Below are 17921 nucleotides of genomic sequence, written 5' to 3'. Positions count from 1 at the left end.
CACTATGTAGTTTCTTGCACTTGCCGCCAAAGCATAAGGTTGGCAAAAACATCTGAATTAGGTCATTCAGTTCTGTGTGTAACTAATTCTGTCTCTATTTTTCAACTATAGGATTCCCAAATTGCATTATATTTATGACTACTAGACCATGGAAAGCACCTGTGCATGCATAACACCAATCCTGCTAGTGCCATTTTGCCAAGTACTCATTTTCCATGCACTCTTTATACATTTGCTATTGCCAATGAGTGTGCATTTTGGGGCTGAGAGCTGAACATCCAGTGTGTACTTTGGTGAGGAGAGGAAGAGAGACACAGTTACTGTATGGCACATGTACTCATCTTTTGTCTGAAGGCCCATGAACAGAGATCACGTGGGTGTTTTAAACACTGAGATGACTTACTCCAACCTGAAGGAGGTAGACTTGGACTCTTGCAGTCTTTCAGGGCTGACAAAGTAGCATTTCAAAGATACATCCTGACCCACTTCTGGAATTCTTGTGTCTGTATATGCCTATGTTCGAGGTGCTTGGGTTGAGTGGCCATGGTCACCATGCTTAGCTGTGGAAATGGGGAGCCCAAGCCTACATGTATGCTGGCCAAAGCAGCAAACAGCATCCCCAGGCTGGCAGAGACCAAGCCAGGTGTCAGGATGGCAGGTGCAGCCTGCACCTTGGAAAGGCCAATACAGCTCCCATTGAGGCTGTTTCCCTTCCAGAGCGAGTCCCAGCAGCACTCCCTGTGCTGCCTTTGCTTCCAGCGTGTGTGTGTGGGGAGCAGACTTACAAGACAACACTAATATTCAAATGCCAGCTGGCTGCTCTTCAGGCCCTTGGCAGAAGTCTTCCCCCTTGTCTGGTGTGGGCCTTAGTCTTCGTTGTGTATTGAGAGTGGTGTTTACTGAGACCTACCAGACTGGAAGGTGTCCTCTCCCCTGGTCTCATGATGGCTGTTGGACCTCTGAGGCGGGACCATCTGTGCATATTCCCGCCAGTCGGTCTCTAACCAGACTCCCTGATGTTCAACCTCAGGCACACTTAATATCTGTGGTATTTTCTCTCACTTTTGTGGGGGTGGGCTACACCCGCTGCTTTTGCCTGCCAGTCACCAGCACGGCTGGCGACGCGGTACTACCCCACGGAGACCTGCCTCACGCGGGAGGGGACAGCGGGGGGACGCCCGGAGCCCGCGGGTGAGGACTGGGGCGCCTCGGGGACCCCCCGTGGCCGCCGCCGCCGCGCTCGCCCGCCCCGCCCGGGGACCGCGGCCCTTCCCACCCGGAGGCCGAGCCTCGCCGCCCCCGGAGGGCCTGGCGTGCCCCGGGGAGCCACGGCGAGGAGAAGGGAGGAGCACTGAGCGCCATGTGAGCAGCTGGCGGCGGGCAGCGGCCCTCGAGGAAGACAGATGGGGTGAGAGACAGCGCGAGGTCCGGCTGTCAGCGCGGCCGCAGCCCCGCCGCGGAGGGAGCCCCTCCTCCCCGCGCTGTGCGCCTCTCGCTCCCGGGCCGGGGGAACCATGGCGTCCAGCGAGGAGGACGGAGGCGGCAACGGCGCGGTGGAGGAGAAGGAGAATGGCAAGAAGAGGAGACTGGGCGCCCTGGCCACGGCCTGGCTCATCTTCTACAACGTCGCCATGACCGCGGGGTAAGCGGCCGCGGGCACGCCGTGGGGCGGCCGCGCGGCGCCTCAGCGGGGCACAGGGGCAGCCGGTGCAGGGCGGCCGGGGCGAGGCGGGGTCCCGGGGACCCGGCAGGCTGGCGTAGCCGTGGGGCAGCCGGGTATGAGAGCCAGGGGCGCGGGGAGCCGCCGGCAGCGGGGCTAGCGCTCTCCTGCCCGGCATTGCCTAATACGGTGCAGCGCTGCCAGCCGCCGGCGCGTCACCCCGGTCCCGCCGCGGAGGTTAAGTATAGCCGGGACAGGAATGCCGGGCCGGGGTGCCGCGCAGGCCGCGTCCCCCCACACCGCTGCCGCCTCTCCACCGCCCGCCTCCGGGACAGCCCCGCACCTCCCCGGGAGGGGCTGCCGGCCGCGGGGAGGCGAAAGCGCCTCTCGGTGCCGCCGGGGGGCTCGGGGCGAGCTGTCCCGGCCGCCCGCGCCCGGCGCTGAGCGCTCACGCCCCAGCTGACCTGTGGCGGCTCCTCCAGGTCCGTCTGCCCCGGCTCCGAGCGAGCAGAGCTCGGATCGGCTCCCGGCGAGGTGGAGGTTTCCAACGCCGAGCGTGGTCCCCAGCGGCAGCGGGCGCTCGGTGATGGGCAGTGGAGGGAGCTGTGGGAGCCCAGGGGGCTCGTTCGAGCTGTCACTCCCTACTGCCGTGCTTTGGGGAAAGTGGGTATTTATTTTGAATGACAGATCATAAGAGCATTCAGGTTTATGCTGTTAGTGCTTGAAGGAGATATTGTCACTTTTTGAAAATTTCTCCTGTTCACTAACTCTGGGGAAAACAAAACAAAGCACAATAAACTATTAATTTCTACATGCTTAAAAGAAAGCTAAGAATGAACAATTTCATACCTTCCAGGCTGACACTGATCATGAGAACAATTTTACCTTGATTACCAGTGAGTGGATGCACTCTCTGCCACTTGAATCCTATAGAGCAAAACTGAGACGCTGCAGCTGAGGCAGGAGTTCAAGCGCTGATGCAGAAAGCCAGGAGTATGATCGCAATGGCTTTATTCTCACTAGCATCTGTGAATCTCGAACACATACTCAAGCCCGTTCATATATTGCAACAGCACCTTTTGTAATGTGCTTTTACTCAGTGTATGTTTTTTCTAGCTGGCAGGTTAATGTTACTTCATTGAATTCCCAGCCTTGTGCTCTAAGTGTGAATTTGCTAATGAACACTGACGCTTACCACTGACTTTTATTTGTCTGCAGAAGATTATCAAACCATATTAGTTTTGACCTTAGGTGCTGATTCAGTATCTCCCTCTTTTTAACTCTCAAAATAGCCATCCGTAGCTCTGGTTATGCCTCTAAGTTTATATTATTTTTACACTTTCTTAGTCTTTGAAGACTGAAACCTGAAGCTCCATATCGCTAGTATGATATTTGTAAGAAAGTGCTGTAGCCCTGCATTAAGCATGGAACATATGGTACACTATTTTGAAAATCTTAATTATATAAACATGGATTAATTATGTGGAAGGAATTACACATGTCTTAGGTTATTGTACTTGGTCTGGGCTGAGTGATGTGGATTAACCCACCCGAGTTTAGAAGGTTTTTTTTAGTCTCAATTTCCACTTGAGATCTTAATTTAAGTTTATGTCAAATTCCGATTTGATTAAAAGACACTGTTACATTTTTTCTGGTACGTGAGAAGGGTTATCAATTGGTAGTATTGTTCAGTTTGCTTAAAAAAAAAACATTAAAAAATTAGCCAACACCATCAATGCGATAGTTAATTATACCTGCCTCTGGCAGCCAGTAGCATAGAGAACCTATCTTCCAGCACGTCAGAGTCTCATTTTCAAAGATGACTTTTCAACAATCGTGAAAACTGAATCATAACGGTAACTTCACTTGGACAATCACAAACAGAAGCAATCAAATCACGAGTTGGTTCTGAAAATCATGAGTTTAGGGGCTTCAGTGCTGAGTTCATCGCGTGTTTTCAAATAACAGTAATTCACAGTAAAGATGCAGTAGGATTTCGTAGTAAAAATATGTAGTCATTGCTAGTGAAAAGTGTGGTGGACCTGTGGTTTTGGGGGGTCCCCTTGATTCAAGTCAGTCTTCTGAAGGTAAACAAGTCATTCTCCATTCTTTTCCAAGTAAAGAGATAAGAGAGTGTAATGTTTACATAACTTTATGTAATATTTATGTCTAAAGATACTTTTATTAATCTCCTAAGAACACTGACAAATGAAAATGCAAAGATATTCTGTGAAGAAAGTAGTCTACAAAATTATGTACAGTGGATGGATATTTTTAGAATTCTAATTTGAAATGTATCCATTCTCTTTCTTTTGTAGGTGGCTGGTATTAGGTATTGCCATGGTGCGGTATTATATACAGAAAGGAACACATAGAGGCTTATTCAGAAGCGTTCAAAAGACGCTTAAATTTTTCCAGACATTTGCTTTGCTTGAGGTAAATTTTAAACATTAGTTTGCTTTACTGGATGCTGCATATCATAGGCAAAACACATTATTCACCCAAATTTGATATAAAGATATTGTAATAGTACTGAAAGTCCTTTTAATTTTATTATTTAATAAGTTTTTTCGGCAGGGCAAAGTGATTGGTTGAAACAAATGGACACATTTTTTTCAAACTTAGTTCTAATATTTATTTAAATCAAATACTGCCTGGGAACTGCTTTGATTTGAGAATCTTTACCTCAAAAGGCAAAATCTCTGAAGGCATTCCAGCCAGCAGATCAAACCTCTAGCTTTAGTAGCTATCTCCATCTCCAGACATGTGAGCGTCTCTCTGATTCCTTGTGCTGGACTCAATAATAATCCATTTCAACAGGGTCTGTGCAAGTTGTGCGAAGTATTCTTCATTTGCACTAGTGATCTCAGTTTATGGTACAGCTGTGGAGTGAAACTCTTGGGTGTATTGAGCACTTACTGTTCTTTCCCAGGCGTAACAAAGAGTGCCTGTCTGCACTTTAACTTTTTTTTTTTTCCTCAGTCTTTTTATAACGTGTGGTTCAGGCAACCATTAAAATCATCTGCCCAGCTGTATATAGGCTTTTATACTATTAAACTTTCACAATAAGTAATTCTACTCAAATCTGTCAAAATAATGGAAAGCAGTGAAAAATACAATAAATCTGAAGCTTCATAGATCTCATTGGCAAAATTGTAGTAATGTTATTATGTCATAATGAATACAGAACATTTTAAAATTGCTATGCATTTAGGATCCCTTAGATGACTCCCTTCATACTGTCCTGCGGAATTCTTCATTGAGTAACATAATGGAAGGGGAGCTTAGTAGTTGAAAAAAATAAATGCTTTGTAAGTGTCTAAATGTGTGATATATACAGTTAATTGGAAAATAAATCTCTTGCATGTGTTTGCACAGATCAGATTCTGAGCCCATCACAGCATTGGTTGCCAGGGCTCTAACATGTACTTCTTTTAAAGACTGTTAGTTGGAGACAAAAAAAAAATTCCCCTTCAGACTTAAACCTAGGTTTACATAAATATCAAAAGGCCATGTTTATAGTGTAGATAGTCACATACTGTACATCAGTAACCTCTAACTTATTTTTATTTACAGGTAGTCCACTGTGCAGTTGGTGAGTTCTTTGTTTTAGTTTCTCCTGTAACTAATTAGAATATGAATTGTGGAACAGAGATAACATGTTTCTCTTTTTAAGGAATAGTTCACACATCTGTGCTTGTGACTGGGGTCCAAGTGAGTTCAAGAATCTTCATGGTGTGGTTCATTGCACATAGTATAAAACAGGTATGTGTGTGAGCAAGTCGTGTTTCGATTGTTTTTAAGGAGAAGCTATTAATACAGTTCTTATTTCCAGGAAGACCAATTCAAAAATTAATGACATATCTCCAGAGAATACTTACATACTTGAGTGTGATTTTGAAAGTTTGGTGTTACGGGATAGAATTTATGTGCTTTTACCCAGGAGACTGGGTCTGGGTCTTAGCCGTGAATCAGCACTGTTTGGCATCGTGCCTAAGTGAGATCAATGAATACTGCTATTATTTACCTGCAAATCTACGGTGTTCTATCTACAGTGTTCCCCATTCCCTTTCAGAAACTTAAATTAGCACTCACTGAGATAATCTAAGTGAAAATATGTCTCAAATTGAATTTACCTGGATGAACATGGTTGTGATTTAGCAATTTATTTTAGGAACGTTCTCAAGATTTTAATGTTCTGGTAATACTAACATTTGATGGCATGCATACTGCATTGTTTCATTAAAAACATATCAAGTCATCAAGCATGCCACAGTGACACTTAAGGTCCTGTATAAATGACAATAGTTTAAGTGCCTGGCTGTAGGTGGTTATCGATAGTCTAGTGGTTCGTTAGCAGATAGAAATGCAGACTGCTTACAGCCAGTGGATAGGACATTCTCTTCAGTTTTGAGATCTGCTGTCTGTGAAGGTCGTGTAAGAACAGTGTAAGTGATAGATTTTGAATCTGTGCTCCTGAATTTCTTTCTTAAGAAGCTGAGCCATTAAACTGTCTCACCAGCAGGTGGCATGTGCCTTTCTGCTCAGGGAACACCGAAGCACCTGCCTCGGTTGTCAGATCCTTTTGTTGCTTTTCACAAAGGACTCGTTTTCTACACCTCATCTTTTCCTTTACTGTTGCTTTCCTTAACATGGAATAGGCTTTTCGTAGCTCTTTTTCTTTCTCTCTTTCTTTCTTTCTTTCTTTCTTTCTCTCTTTCTCTCTTTCTCTCTTTCTCTCTTTCTCTCTTTCTCTCTTTCTCTCTTTCTCTCTCTCTTTCTCTCTCTCTCTCTCTCTTTCTCTCTTTCTTTCCTTCTTTCCTTCCTTCCTTCCTTCCTTCCTTCCTTCCTTCCTTCCTTCCTTCCTTCCTTCCTTCCTTCCTTCCTTCCTTCCTTCCTTCCTTCCTTCCTTCCTTCCTTCTTTTCTTTCTTTTCTTTCTTTTCTTTCTTTTTTTTTTTTTTTAAGCCAAGTGTTTTTCATTTTTCCCTTTAGGGAAGGTGTCTCAAAGATTAACAAGTTTTCATCCTGAATGTTTACATGAATGCTGGAATATAGCACTGCATTTTGCTGTTTTGTTATTATCTGAAGTGGATTAAATCTTTAGTGCATCCAGTCATTTATTTTGTTTCCTTTGTCTTCAGTACAGTAGGTCAAGTTGTGTGCGAGAAAAAAAAAACATCTGGATGTATGTCTGATTGTATTTCAATGCTGTTATTGCTTAGCAGGCATGAATGTTCAGGGTCACTTTAGGTGGTGAGAGGCATGTTAGTGATAATAGCCAGACCGAGATCTCACTACTTGACTGGAGATTTGCAAGGCAGCTGATGGAAATTCTCTGCATACTTCTTTAAAGCTCTTCTGCTTGGATTTAGCACTGTGACATGAATCCAGGTTTGGGTTATCAATGTTTGTCTCTAATTGCATGAGACTAAGAACAGCCTAATTCTGTCTTTCCCTTTGCTTATTTCTTTGGATGTCTTTGCACTTTAGTTCTTGCTATTTGTTTGTGACTTTGGCAGTATTTTTGTATCTCCTTTTCTTTTGTGATATTGGTGAGATACTTCCACTAAAAGTGCACCTTCTTTGACTGACACCTTGAGGGTGCGATTTTATGAGATGACGAGCATTTACAATTTTTCTTGACTTTTGACAGAGTTGTGCATTTTCAACATCTTTGAGATGTAATAAGCTTTGTCACCATGTTGCATTTTATTTAAAAACATAATTTCCCCTTTTTGTAATTTTAACAAAATTTATGTTACTTTATTTTATTTCACAGACATCCCTGGAGCTTTTCAGCCTTCAGGCATGGAAGTATATTACAAAATCCCTTCCCTTTTAAAGAAAAGAAAATTACTTGCGTGTAATTCTTCTTCTCAGAAGGTAGTGTTTGTAATAGATCCCCATGTGCCTTCTTTGTATTTGGGGACTTTTGTTTATTTGTTCACTTAGAGTGAAAAAGAACCAATGTTTTGAAGCAACAGCCTGATGAGGCAGTTTAATGACTCAGAACTTAAATCTTAAGCGGTATTGTTTAGTGAGTTTACTCAAAGCTCCTGATCTACCAACTACTCTTCATTTAGTGATTCATATGTGTTCCAGCTCCTTAACTATCTTACAGCTTCCTGAATTTCCGAAATTTGATCTTCTGCGATCACTTTCCAGCCAGTAGATTATACTAAGCAATTCCTTTTCTCTAAAGGTTCATGGAGGTGTGCATTATATGGTGAGGAAGAAGCAAGATAAAAAGTAAGAGGAAGTCTAAGAGACAGAGTAGTGAAATGCAGAACGGGTGAAAACTGATTATGAAAGGAACATATCTTCTGTAGTGTTGTTTTCCTCTTGCTTTTTTTGAGGAGTAAGAAAACAAACAAGTAAATCAACCACAAATAAAAAGAGGGAGACAGACAGTGAAAATGCAGATAAAGAATAAAGAGAAGGAGTAAGCTTACTTGTAAGGTTTTATATTTCAATATTTGCATAATGGATACAGATTGATCACTTGCAAGAAGTCTGTATGTTAGTAAATACCTATGATAAAGAATTGTACATGGTAATGGTTTCAGCATATCAGTTTTCTGCCAAAATTTTCTTTCTTTACAAGATGTTAGTTCTGTTCCGTATATCTAAAACAGAAGTCTATTGCAGTTTGCACAAGAGAAGAAGCTTAAGGATGAAGAAAGTGTTGGTTCTTTATACTTCTGCAGATCCAGAATGAGGAGAGCGTTATTCTTTTTCTGGTCGTATGGACTGTGACAGAGATTACTCGCTATTCCTTCTACACATTCAACCTGCTGAACCATTTGCCATACTTCATTAAATGGGCCAGGTGGAGACGTCTTGCACTTGAGTTTCTCGTGGTTCTGTGCACGCTAGTTTTGCGCATGCTGAGCTAACACACAGGAGAGCAAACGTTTGAGCTTTGGTTACATGTCAGCAGAGTGCAAGTCAGTTGCTTTCTCTACTTGGGATCATTGTTACTTGGTTTAAAACGTTAAAAATATTTTAGCTGAGATTTTGGCATGTGATTTGTTCTTTGCTTTCTGTGTCTCATGGTTTGAACTCTGCTTTAATCTAAATATTTTTCTTTATCTTTGAAGTCATCTTTTAACTTACAGTATGACTCCTTAAGGTGGCCCAAATTAGGCACCTGTGCTATTCTTTGTGGATTGCAGGTCTTTGAAAATGTGGGAGTTGTTGTCACTGAATCTTATGCGTATTATTACTTTATGAGACTTTGTCAGAGCTTTTGTAACGCTATATTCATGTAGTGAAGCTAAATATTGACTTAGTTTAGCACACATAAAAAGTGTGTTCCATATCAAAACTGCTTTGATTTTGAAGCATACTTAGGTTTGGCCAATAGATCAGATACATTACAGAGACTGCATGTTTATCCGCAGACTTAAATGGAAGAGTAGTGTTCTCTGTAGTCATTGTTTGAAAAATATATGTGGAAGACAGACAGACACTATTAGAAGGAAAATATCTTACCTATATTCAGTACAGGCAGCTCTCATTTAAAAGTGTGTTTCTTTATTTTCCTTTCTTTTATAGATAATGCAGTTCTGATGCTTCTAATACACTTCTTTGATATGTCTGATATTTATGTCCATTCTTATAATATATTGTCTTTTTGCTAATCCCTAAGGTGGTGGGCTTGGTTATGTTTAACCACTAAATGGCAAACTTTAACGTAATCAGGTCTGATTTCATTAATACATTTTTATGTGGGCTTCAGAAAGAGAAATGCATTCAGAAAGTACTGCATTGACAGCTACACTTTTTGCCATCAAGTCAGTGTATCTTGAATGATAGAAATTTTGTTTCCTTATAACAGACAATAGGGAAAACTGCCATTCTCGCAGCAGAGGGATATGGTAAAATATACCATAGACAAAACCTTTGAAAATGTGTTCTCTTTTCATAGAGATAAACTGTGTAGGTCATGGCATCAGTTCCTTTTTACACCTCCTCCAGTCTGTTCTCTGGCCTCTGAGTCCTTAGAGCCTGTTTGCTCCTAGGAGGGCTTCATGTTTGGTTGCTGCTGTTTCGGATCTCATCTCTTTTGGTCATGGAGTGCCCTCTGTACCTGTCTCTCTGTGTGACAGCTGTCATTCATTGCTGCTCCCTGCGTGAGCTTGAGAGCTGTTTCTTAGGAGAAACTGCATCCCCATCGTGCACTGTGCAGAATGACAGCACAAACCCTATTGATTGCATTTTTCATTCTGTCACCACCTAAATGGCTTTTGGCATTCATACCACATTTTCTTTAAACTTAATACCGTCACCTTTTATTTGAACATCTTCTTCCCATTTTAAAATGGATCTGATAAGTTTCTGGCACTCTCTTTTAATTTCCCTTTCCATTAGTGGTAAACGTAGTCATATTTGGATTTCCCATGTGGGAGTTGGTAAAATGGACTTGTGATGTTTCTCAGCATTTTCATTGTATTCAAAGAAATTATAATACGTAATGATGACCCAGTGTGTGTGCACTGTGACAAACATACTTGGGATCATCTGAATTTGGGATCCTGTCCTAATCTGAATCCTGTTGGTGGCAACAGGAACAAAATCAGTAAATTAAAAAAAAACAACTCGACATTATTGGACACTACAAATTTGCAGATTCTTTTACTCTTTAGTATTAGAAAAGCATACAAAGATTCTGATACTTAACTGGTTTTAAATGAAAGAACTGAGGAATGCATTCTCTGTAAACCTAAGTAACACTATCCAGATTAACCGAAACTGGTATTCTGTGCCAAATCAGGATGCGCTCCTTGATTTTGGCGCAGGAACTACTGTAGTATGTTTCTGTGCAACTAATAATACCAAAAGGAAGTTTTAAATTCATGGAGTATTTCTCACAAGAGTTTGTTTTTTGTTTTGTTTTGTTTTTTTGGTTGTTTTGTTTGGTTTGGTTTTTTTTATTTTTGTTTGTTTGTTTGTTTTTATGCAGATACAACTTTTTTATCATTTTGTATCCTGCTGGAGTTGCAGGTGAACTGCTAACCATATATGCTGCTTTACCCTATGTGAAGAAAACAGGAATGTTTTCACTGAGACTTCCCAACAAATACAATGTCTCCTTTGACTACTATTACTTCCTTATTATTGTGATGTGCTCCTATGTGCCATGTAAGTATTACTTAACTGTAGTAACACTATGAACATAATAATGATCAGCAATGCTAGAAACACTGCCTGTAGTTAAATTTGCTGAACACTTTCTATGATAAAAGGCTGCTTTCTGTTGTTCCAGGTTTTGCTGTGCTTTGATTGGTTAGGCTGAAATTTTCCATCCTGTCATGTGTCTTAGAACATAAGCTATCTTAAAAATTTCAGTGAAAATGCTAAAAACATTTCTAAGACTTGGATGAAGTAAAAAAAACCCTTTTGGTTACACACAAAAATGTCTGTAATTGCATTGCAGAGAATTTCTACTGCCTCTGCCACTTCAAAGCAATAGTTAAAAAATTGTCCTGCAAGTTGTGTTAGCATTTTGCATTGTTCTTATTGCCTTTAGTATCCATTTATGTCTCACCTCTGAAAATCACCATTTGAGCACGTTTGGGAAAGTCTTGAAGCAATATTCTCCCAGATTTAATTTTCACAATAATCTACCTCCCGAACCTCTCTGAACACACTTCAGTCCCTGGTTTAATCAGATTGTCCTTGTACTTCTGGATACCAGAAGCCACAGATCATTTGGCTAACCAGAACTAAGATTAGAGAGAGTACCTGTCTGTCGCTTCCAGTGTTACTTCCACTGGTACTTAAGCAGCGTAGACAAGGAGAAAACAACCGGATTGAAATACAGCACCGCGATAGGGCTAGACCATACGTGGCAAATAGAATATTTTAGATAGTCTGGACAATGAGGCTAGAAACAAGGCAAGAGATTAGGGAGAGGCATTAAGAAGCAGGAAGATTGAAGTGAAAAGGATCTGTGATCTGCATCCATGAAAGGTATTCCTTTAAGAAGTTGACTTTAAACATGGACTTTCACAGTATGCACACACACTGTGATTTTTTTTTGTCACAAGAAATCATGAAGGCAAACGAGAGATTTATATGAGTAAAAAATGTCTTAAGCTATCATAACTTACTAACAGTTTTACAGTTGCTTATATAACTTAATGCTTCAGGAATAAATCCCATTTTCTATCCATTACATATAAGGATTAAATGTATCAGCAGGACAATAATATAATAGATCTCAGAGGGCCAGGAGAGATGGAGCAAAGTTCCTTGAACACAGGATATACATTCAGGCAGCCTTGTATGACTTTTAAGTAATTGTTATTTTGTAATTCACTGCAGTGTTTGAGAGACTCTATTATTTACCTTAACCAACTGCAGCACTCTATGAGATAATTTTTCCTCAGTTCATCATTCTGCAAAATTGTATTTTTTTCGTTATGTGATCTGTTGTATTTTTTCATCTAATTTGCTTTCTTTTATGCTTTGGTCAAGTATTTCCACAACTGTACTTCCACATGCTGCGGCAGAGAAGAAGGGTGCTTTATGGAGAAGTGATTGTGGAAAAGGACGATTGAATCAAGCTGTGTAACTATGGTGCTTTTAATGGAAAAAAAAGGGGTAAAAAACCCAAAACTTCCTGTGATTTTTCTGAGTCCAAGTTTTAAAACATGGAACAAGAATAAACAACTGTGCATAAAATAGCATGGACTGTATTATTTTTACAGTTAATGTATCTTCAGACTGACTTTTCATCCTTGGTTTCACCTTGATTTTTAATTGTTCATTTCTTCAGACAAATTATTTTCTTATTTTCAATAGGTTGACAAATAGCTTTAAGAACTGGAATAGTTGGCTGCTGTGCTTTCTATTCTGAAAGGTCTCTTATGACCTGTAGTCATCACCAAGAACAGAAGGAGAGTTGATAAGTTGTACTGAAAGTGAGTATTCTGGAAAACAGAGCATAAATTAGGTAATGATGTTTTTCATAGACTAGGTGGATTAAATGTTATTTAAGCTTTATATTAAATAATACCTTTCCAGTTAAAAGTACTGTTAGCATGCTGTTCAACACTCTTTGAATTACAGGATCACATTGTAGAATTCCAGAAGGACTTTTGAAAGGAGCTGAATTTTTGATTGTCAGTGCAAATTTAGATCTCTCTGTATTTTGATTTGTAATTTTGAAGATTTGTAGAATAATAGATATAATATTAACTGGTTAAAAGTTTGTGCTGAGGAGTAGACTTGATGTGCCTACCTTTCTCTGGTCAGAGGCTGGAATGGGACTTGTTTGCAGAGGAAGACTGATTGTTGGCATGTTTCCTATTCTACATTTAATGATGTATGGAGAAAAATTATGATATTGCATTTAGAAACTATAGCTATAGTGAGATATTTAACTTGTTATAAATAGCTGAGTGGGATACAATATATTTGAAATAGTGTCTTAAAATATAAATTGTGCTTTGAATCATCCCATTGTGCAATCTTAATTGTTCCCTCCCCATTAATTGTTTATACTGTGTTGACCTAATTCTATTTAATGTTTTCAATAATCTGCAAGAGGGATCTCCAACATATTAATAAAAGTTACAGATGATATCACACTGTATGATACCTGAGTGGGAGAAGTCAAAGAGGTGGATTAAAGACAAGAATTAGATGCAGCCTAAGAGATTCAGAGAAAAGGTAACGCATTTGAGGAAACTTGGATACTTAGAGAGACAGAGAGTGAAGATTGAAATGTAATAATGTAGTAAGAAGCCTTGATAATGTTGGTGACAAAGTTGCTTCTGGCATTACTAATGTCAAAGGAAGAGCGTATATGCAGAAGAGCTACATCAGGCAGCTGGAAATCAGAATACTCTTCGTGATTGCTGAGGTAATTTCTGGAGTACCGTCTTATATTTTGGGTATCTCGGGGTGAGGAATTGAGCCAATCTTCTGAAAAGTCAAGAGAACAGTAACAAAATCAGTTGAACTGAGAAAGAAGTCGGAAAGACTGAGTCATTAAGTATGTATAATATTTTGTTATGTGGCAAATACATGGAAATGAAGAGGCTTTCTAAGTATGAAGGTGTAACTTGAACTGATTATATAAAATTGAAACAAGGTAAATATTCAATGAATATCAGGAGAAAGATTCTACCAGTGAGATCAGTTAGGTTATGGAATGACACAGTAGTGCCTATCAATGCATGCAGTTTCTTGGAAGGTTTTAAGTTAGATGTAATGCAGTATTGGAGAATAATCTTCCTTTGGCAGGAGTTTGAACTCCGTACTTGAATAAGCATTTCCATTTTTAGCTTCAATGATATGCTATGATAATACAGCTTTTCTGAAAATAGTAGATACACCCTTTTCTGGTGTTACCAAGTAATTTGATAAAAAAGCAAGGATTTACTACATCCCTAACTTTCAAATTCCATTTTGTGCCTTAAATCTGTGATATTGATGCATGTCTTCATTACATGTACATTAGTTTCATTTAAATGACAGGTGCATAGTGGACTTGAGATAGAATAGTTGTATTTCTTACAATTTTGAAAGGTGTAATCTTTGTATTTTTTAGAACAAATTTCTCGCAAGGTGCTACAATTTAACTTCTCTGTTTTATATGCAGCTAAATTTATGAAAAGTTTGAAGTATAAATTACATTTACAATACGGAATCACAAAATAGTTGTGTTACATGTGTTCAAACTAGCAGTTGTATTTGTCCAGAGTTCTTAGAGTACCATTTTATAAACTTCACTTGCTTTTTGATCCATGAGGAATATCATGGCAATTTTTAGAAATATTTCTTGGTTAGCAAGCTGAAGAGTGTGATGAAATATGAGTAACTAGGATTAGATTATGTTTTGTGTCTCTTTTTTTACTGTCAGGGCAGCTCACTGAAGACCATAGCCATCAATTCATTGAAAATGCATTGAATACTTTAAAGATGTGATTTTTAAATCCTTGATCTGATGAGTGCATCCCACAGATACTATTCCTGTAATAAAAGGAATACCTGTGCTGTATTACTGTATTATATTTGTTTTCATTGTGGCTTAAGGATATTATCATATGTCAATCAAAAAGCTATTTTTATATCCTGTTGTACATGATACATGAAAAAAATAGCACTGTTTGCTAAAATCTTGGGTTTTGACTTTCATAAAGCAACAGTGTACAAGGTAACGATACAATTTTAAAAGTGATTTACAGCTATAGGAGAGTCTTTCTAAATGACAAATGAATAAACATGAAGCTAAAAATTACTTACAGTGTTGCATTCAGTGTTTCATACACCAGAGAGATTGCCTTGTTGATTACATGGCATGTATTTTAAAATAAACAAACAACATGTTCTTTTCTTCCTCTGAAGCCTCAATATATACGTTTTGGTTTAGTATCTTCTCAAAGGTAGTGAGAATTGCAGGTAAAATCCTCTTGCCGTTGACTGCAGATGGGCCAGGTCTTTATCCTAGGTAGCTTACTTAAACTTCAATGTAATATCAAGAAACATTTAATTAGCTTGTTAAACGGACATAAAAAGTTAAGTAGAATTTTCATATGGTGCTCTCTTTCCAACTTCTTATTGACACCTGTCTTTTTGTCTTCCTCTTTGCAACATTCTTCATTTTCTAAAGCATTGGAATCCTGCTGATTATGAAATATTAGGAATGTATTCAAACGTCAGCATCTTTAATGTTTTGATGTAGTCTTAAACAAATTGTTTGTCTAAAGGTGTTTTCTTACTTGTTCTACATATGCCTTCTGGAATGAATCAACATGGAGTATGACCTTATGAAGCTTTTTTAATGACAGTAACTAGGAATAGGCATTTGGAGGGATATTCCTATTCACCAGGTGACATTTCCTACTATTGGTAGTAATGTAAACACAGTGTCTTTTGTATAAACTCCAACTGAAAGCGGTTGGGTCTCTTGAGGTTCCCCAACACTCACACACTGTTCCCACTGGAAGGGCTGTTCAGGACTGACTGGGTCAATCACCTTGTTTTGCAGCTCTGCCCAGAACGTCTGGAGGCCAGATCCTGGCCCCAGGCATGTGCAGCACCAAAGAATATGACGCTGAGAAATTGCGTCTTCCATGTCAGCTGCCAAGAAGGTCACTGAGGCTGTTGTGAACAGTAGTTGCGAGACATCATTTCTCTCACCTCTTCCCCATGGAGGATGTGAGAAGGGAGGCAGCTCACTGTGCCCTCTGCCTTCTGCGCAGGGGGCTCCCAGGGGCTGTGCACAAAGGGTCTGGTACAGAAACGGCTCTTCTGCTCCACTCAGTTATTTTATTACTATCTGTAAGCCTATATTTATTGAAAAATCGGTAAGCCAAGATAACTATGCCACGCTGCTTTCGATAGTATAGTTGAAAATTAACAGTCTTGGAGAACTGGTGCTCTGTGATGCTTCTCCTAATTCCCCTTGAACGTAGCATTTAGCCAGGTTCATGAGCAGATTGCAATGACTAGTTAACAGGGAGGTGCATGGAGACCTTTTCTGTGACCAGAGGGAACCTACCTTTTCTTATCCAGAAACAAATATGTGCATTGAATATCTAGGTTGAGTTACTGCTCTGACTGTGGTACTTGCAGTCTTCACAGTAGCTTACTTCAGTGGATATTTGGATATTTATGTGATTCCTAAATAAACTAGGATGAGAACAAATTACAACCGTTACAAGAAATAGTAATTTAAGGTAGCTGCTACATTAACAGTTTTTGTGAATGCAGCTCCTACTTAATCTGCCCTAAAAAAAGAAAAAGGAAAATTAATACAAATAACTGTTCTGCACTAGGCAAGAGAGCTTCATAAATCTAAATTTTCAGTCAGGCAGACTGGCTGCACTTATTTATAAAGGATTGGTTAAATGTGTTTTTGAACAAGAAGGTTGAAAGTTTTTCTGAAAATTAAATTTTATTTCATAATGTATATTTTTAAATGTGCTCAGAGATACTGTATTATTTATTACCAGTTTACAATTTAAATTCATGCTGAACATAGAGTTTTTATAGATGATTAACTGTAGCCCATTAAAATGTTTTATTCTGTGTTTGTTACAATGACTGTTTAAGAAACAAACACCTCATGTTTCTGCAAAGCTGTGTTCTCTCGCTCCAGTGAGTTGCAGTGTTGTTATTGCCCGCCAGGCTTTACAAGGCTGTTGGAGTGGCAGGTTCGTATTTGCTGAGAGAAGCTCCTGGAACTTGCTTTGGTGAGGACGCACCTGGAGAGGGGCTGGTGCTCTGGGTGCAGTGTCTGGTTCCGTACAGCACCGATGCTGTTCGGGGGGGTCGCTGCCTTCAGTGGGACTGAAGGCTTTGCCAGTGTTCCCAAGTGATTCATCCTCATAAATTACCAGACAGAGAAGACCTGTCTCATGAACTCTTGGGTCACAAAACTAAGTCTGACAAGTGAACTTAACGCTGTACCCAGACAAACCAAGGAGAACCTGGATGTTGGGTAACTGGCCCTCTCATAGGAACTTGCTGTCAGGTTCAGGCCCGTAACTGGTAGTGGCTTCCGAGTTCTAAAATGTACAATACTTTCTATGTCATGTTGTATCAAGTGAAACATGTTATCTCTTTATTTACAACTCTCTTGCTTCTTTTTTGAGTCTTGAATGTATTTTATGTCCTTTTAGTTGATGGCTTTGTGAAAGTCTAAGTACAGAAATATTTACCTAAGTGTATCATGTATAGTATTGTACTTAGAGATTCTTAATAATGTAAATGCACTGCAGCTGCTCATTATTGTTTTTATTTTTTTCTGAAATGCACTATCATTAGCAGTTTACACAGGCAGGAAAACACCACAATATAATACTTTTAGTAACTTATTTGTTTGCAAAGATTATAAGATTTGTTGAGCTATAGAATCAGATATTTGTTTTAGAGATTGTTAATGCTGTAGCACTGTAGAAATTCATCATCAATTAAAAGACGTGTCCGAAACTATGTTCTATTTGATTTTTTTTCTTATCATGTAGCACTCAGTTCATACAACTGTTCAATGTTTTATACCAAACTGGTATCTCTTTATGAATCCTATACTTTTTTATCTGGAATAATTTCACAAATTACCATATATACTATTAGCCAGCCTTCCTTTTTTTCTATTTCTTAAATATATTCCATTTAAAAAAAGGTAGATGTGAGGAGTAATATTGATTTCTCAAACGAGGGGAAAATACAGGGCATTAAAGAGAATGCCTTACATCTGCCAACATGTATGAAGACAATTGTGTTACAGTGATCCCGAAATAA

At 39.6% G+C, this 17921-nt stretch overlaps 1 protein-coding gene across 2 annotated transcripts; it reads left to right on the top strand.

Moving 5' to 3' along the window:
* Positions 1 to 1268: 1268 nt before the first annotated feature.
* On the top strand, positions 1269 to 17609 carry HACD1 (3-hydroxyacyl-CoA dehydratase 1). Of its 2 annotated transcripts, none has more exons than XM_065830556.2 (7): positions 1269 to 1642; positions 3979 to 4096; positions 5237 to 5255; positions 5343 to 5425; positions 8369 to 8490; positions 10627 to 10805; positions 12144 to 17609. In XM_065830556.2, the coding sequence occupies exons 1-7, from the start codon at positions 1515 to 1517 to the stop codon at positions 12224 to 12226; spliced, it is 732 nt and encodes a 243-aa protein (XP_065686628.1). In that variant the 5' UTR covers positions 1269 to 1514; the 3' UTR covers positions 12227 to 17609. The 2 variants fall into 2 exon arrangements, with proteins under 2 accessions (XP_065686628.1, XP_065686627.1); XM_065830555.2 differs by having other exon boundaries at positions 1273 to 1642; positions 5337 to 5425.
* The last annotated feature ends 312 nt before the right edge of the window (positions 17610 to 17921 follow it).

Source organism: Patagioenas fasciata, chromosome 2 (genome assembly GCF_037038585.1).
Source record: "Patagioenas fasciata isolate bPatFas1 chromosome 2, bPatFas1.hap1, whole genome shotgun sequence".
Classification (NCBI taxonomy): Eukaryota; Metazoa; Chordata; class Aves; order Columbiformes; family Columbidae; genus Patagioenas; species Patagioenas fasciata.
The sequence above is the reverse complement of the archived record's forward strand: the minus strand, read 5'-3'. Positions and strand labels throughout refer to the sequence as shown.

Coding starts and splice junctions, on each gene's coding strand:
- HACD1 (XM_065830555.2), top strand. CDS start 1,515: ATGGCGTCCAGCGAGGAGGACGGAGGCGGCAACGGCGCGGTGGAGGAG. Junction 8,491..10,626: donor TACTTCATTAAATGGGCCAG/GTGGAGACGTCT, acceptor GTTTTTATGCAG/ATACAACTTTTTTATCATTT. Junction 10,806..12,143: donor GATGTGCTCCTATGTGCCAT/GTAAGTATTACT, acceptor GCTTTGGTCAAG/TATTTCCACAACTGTACTTC.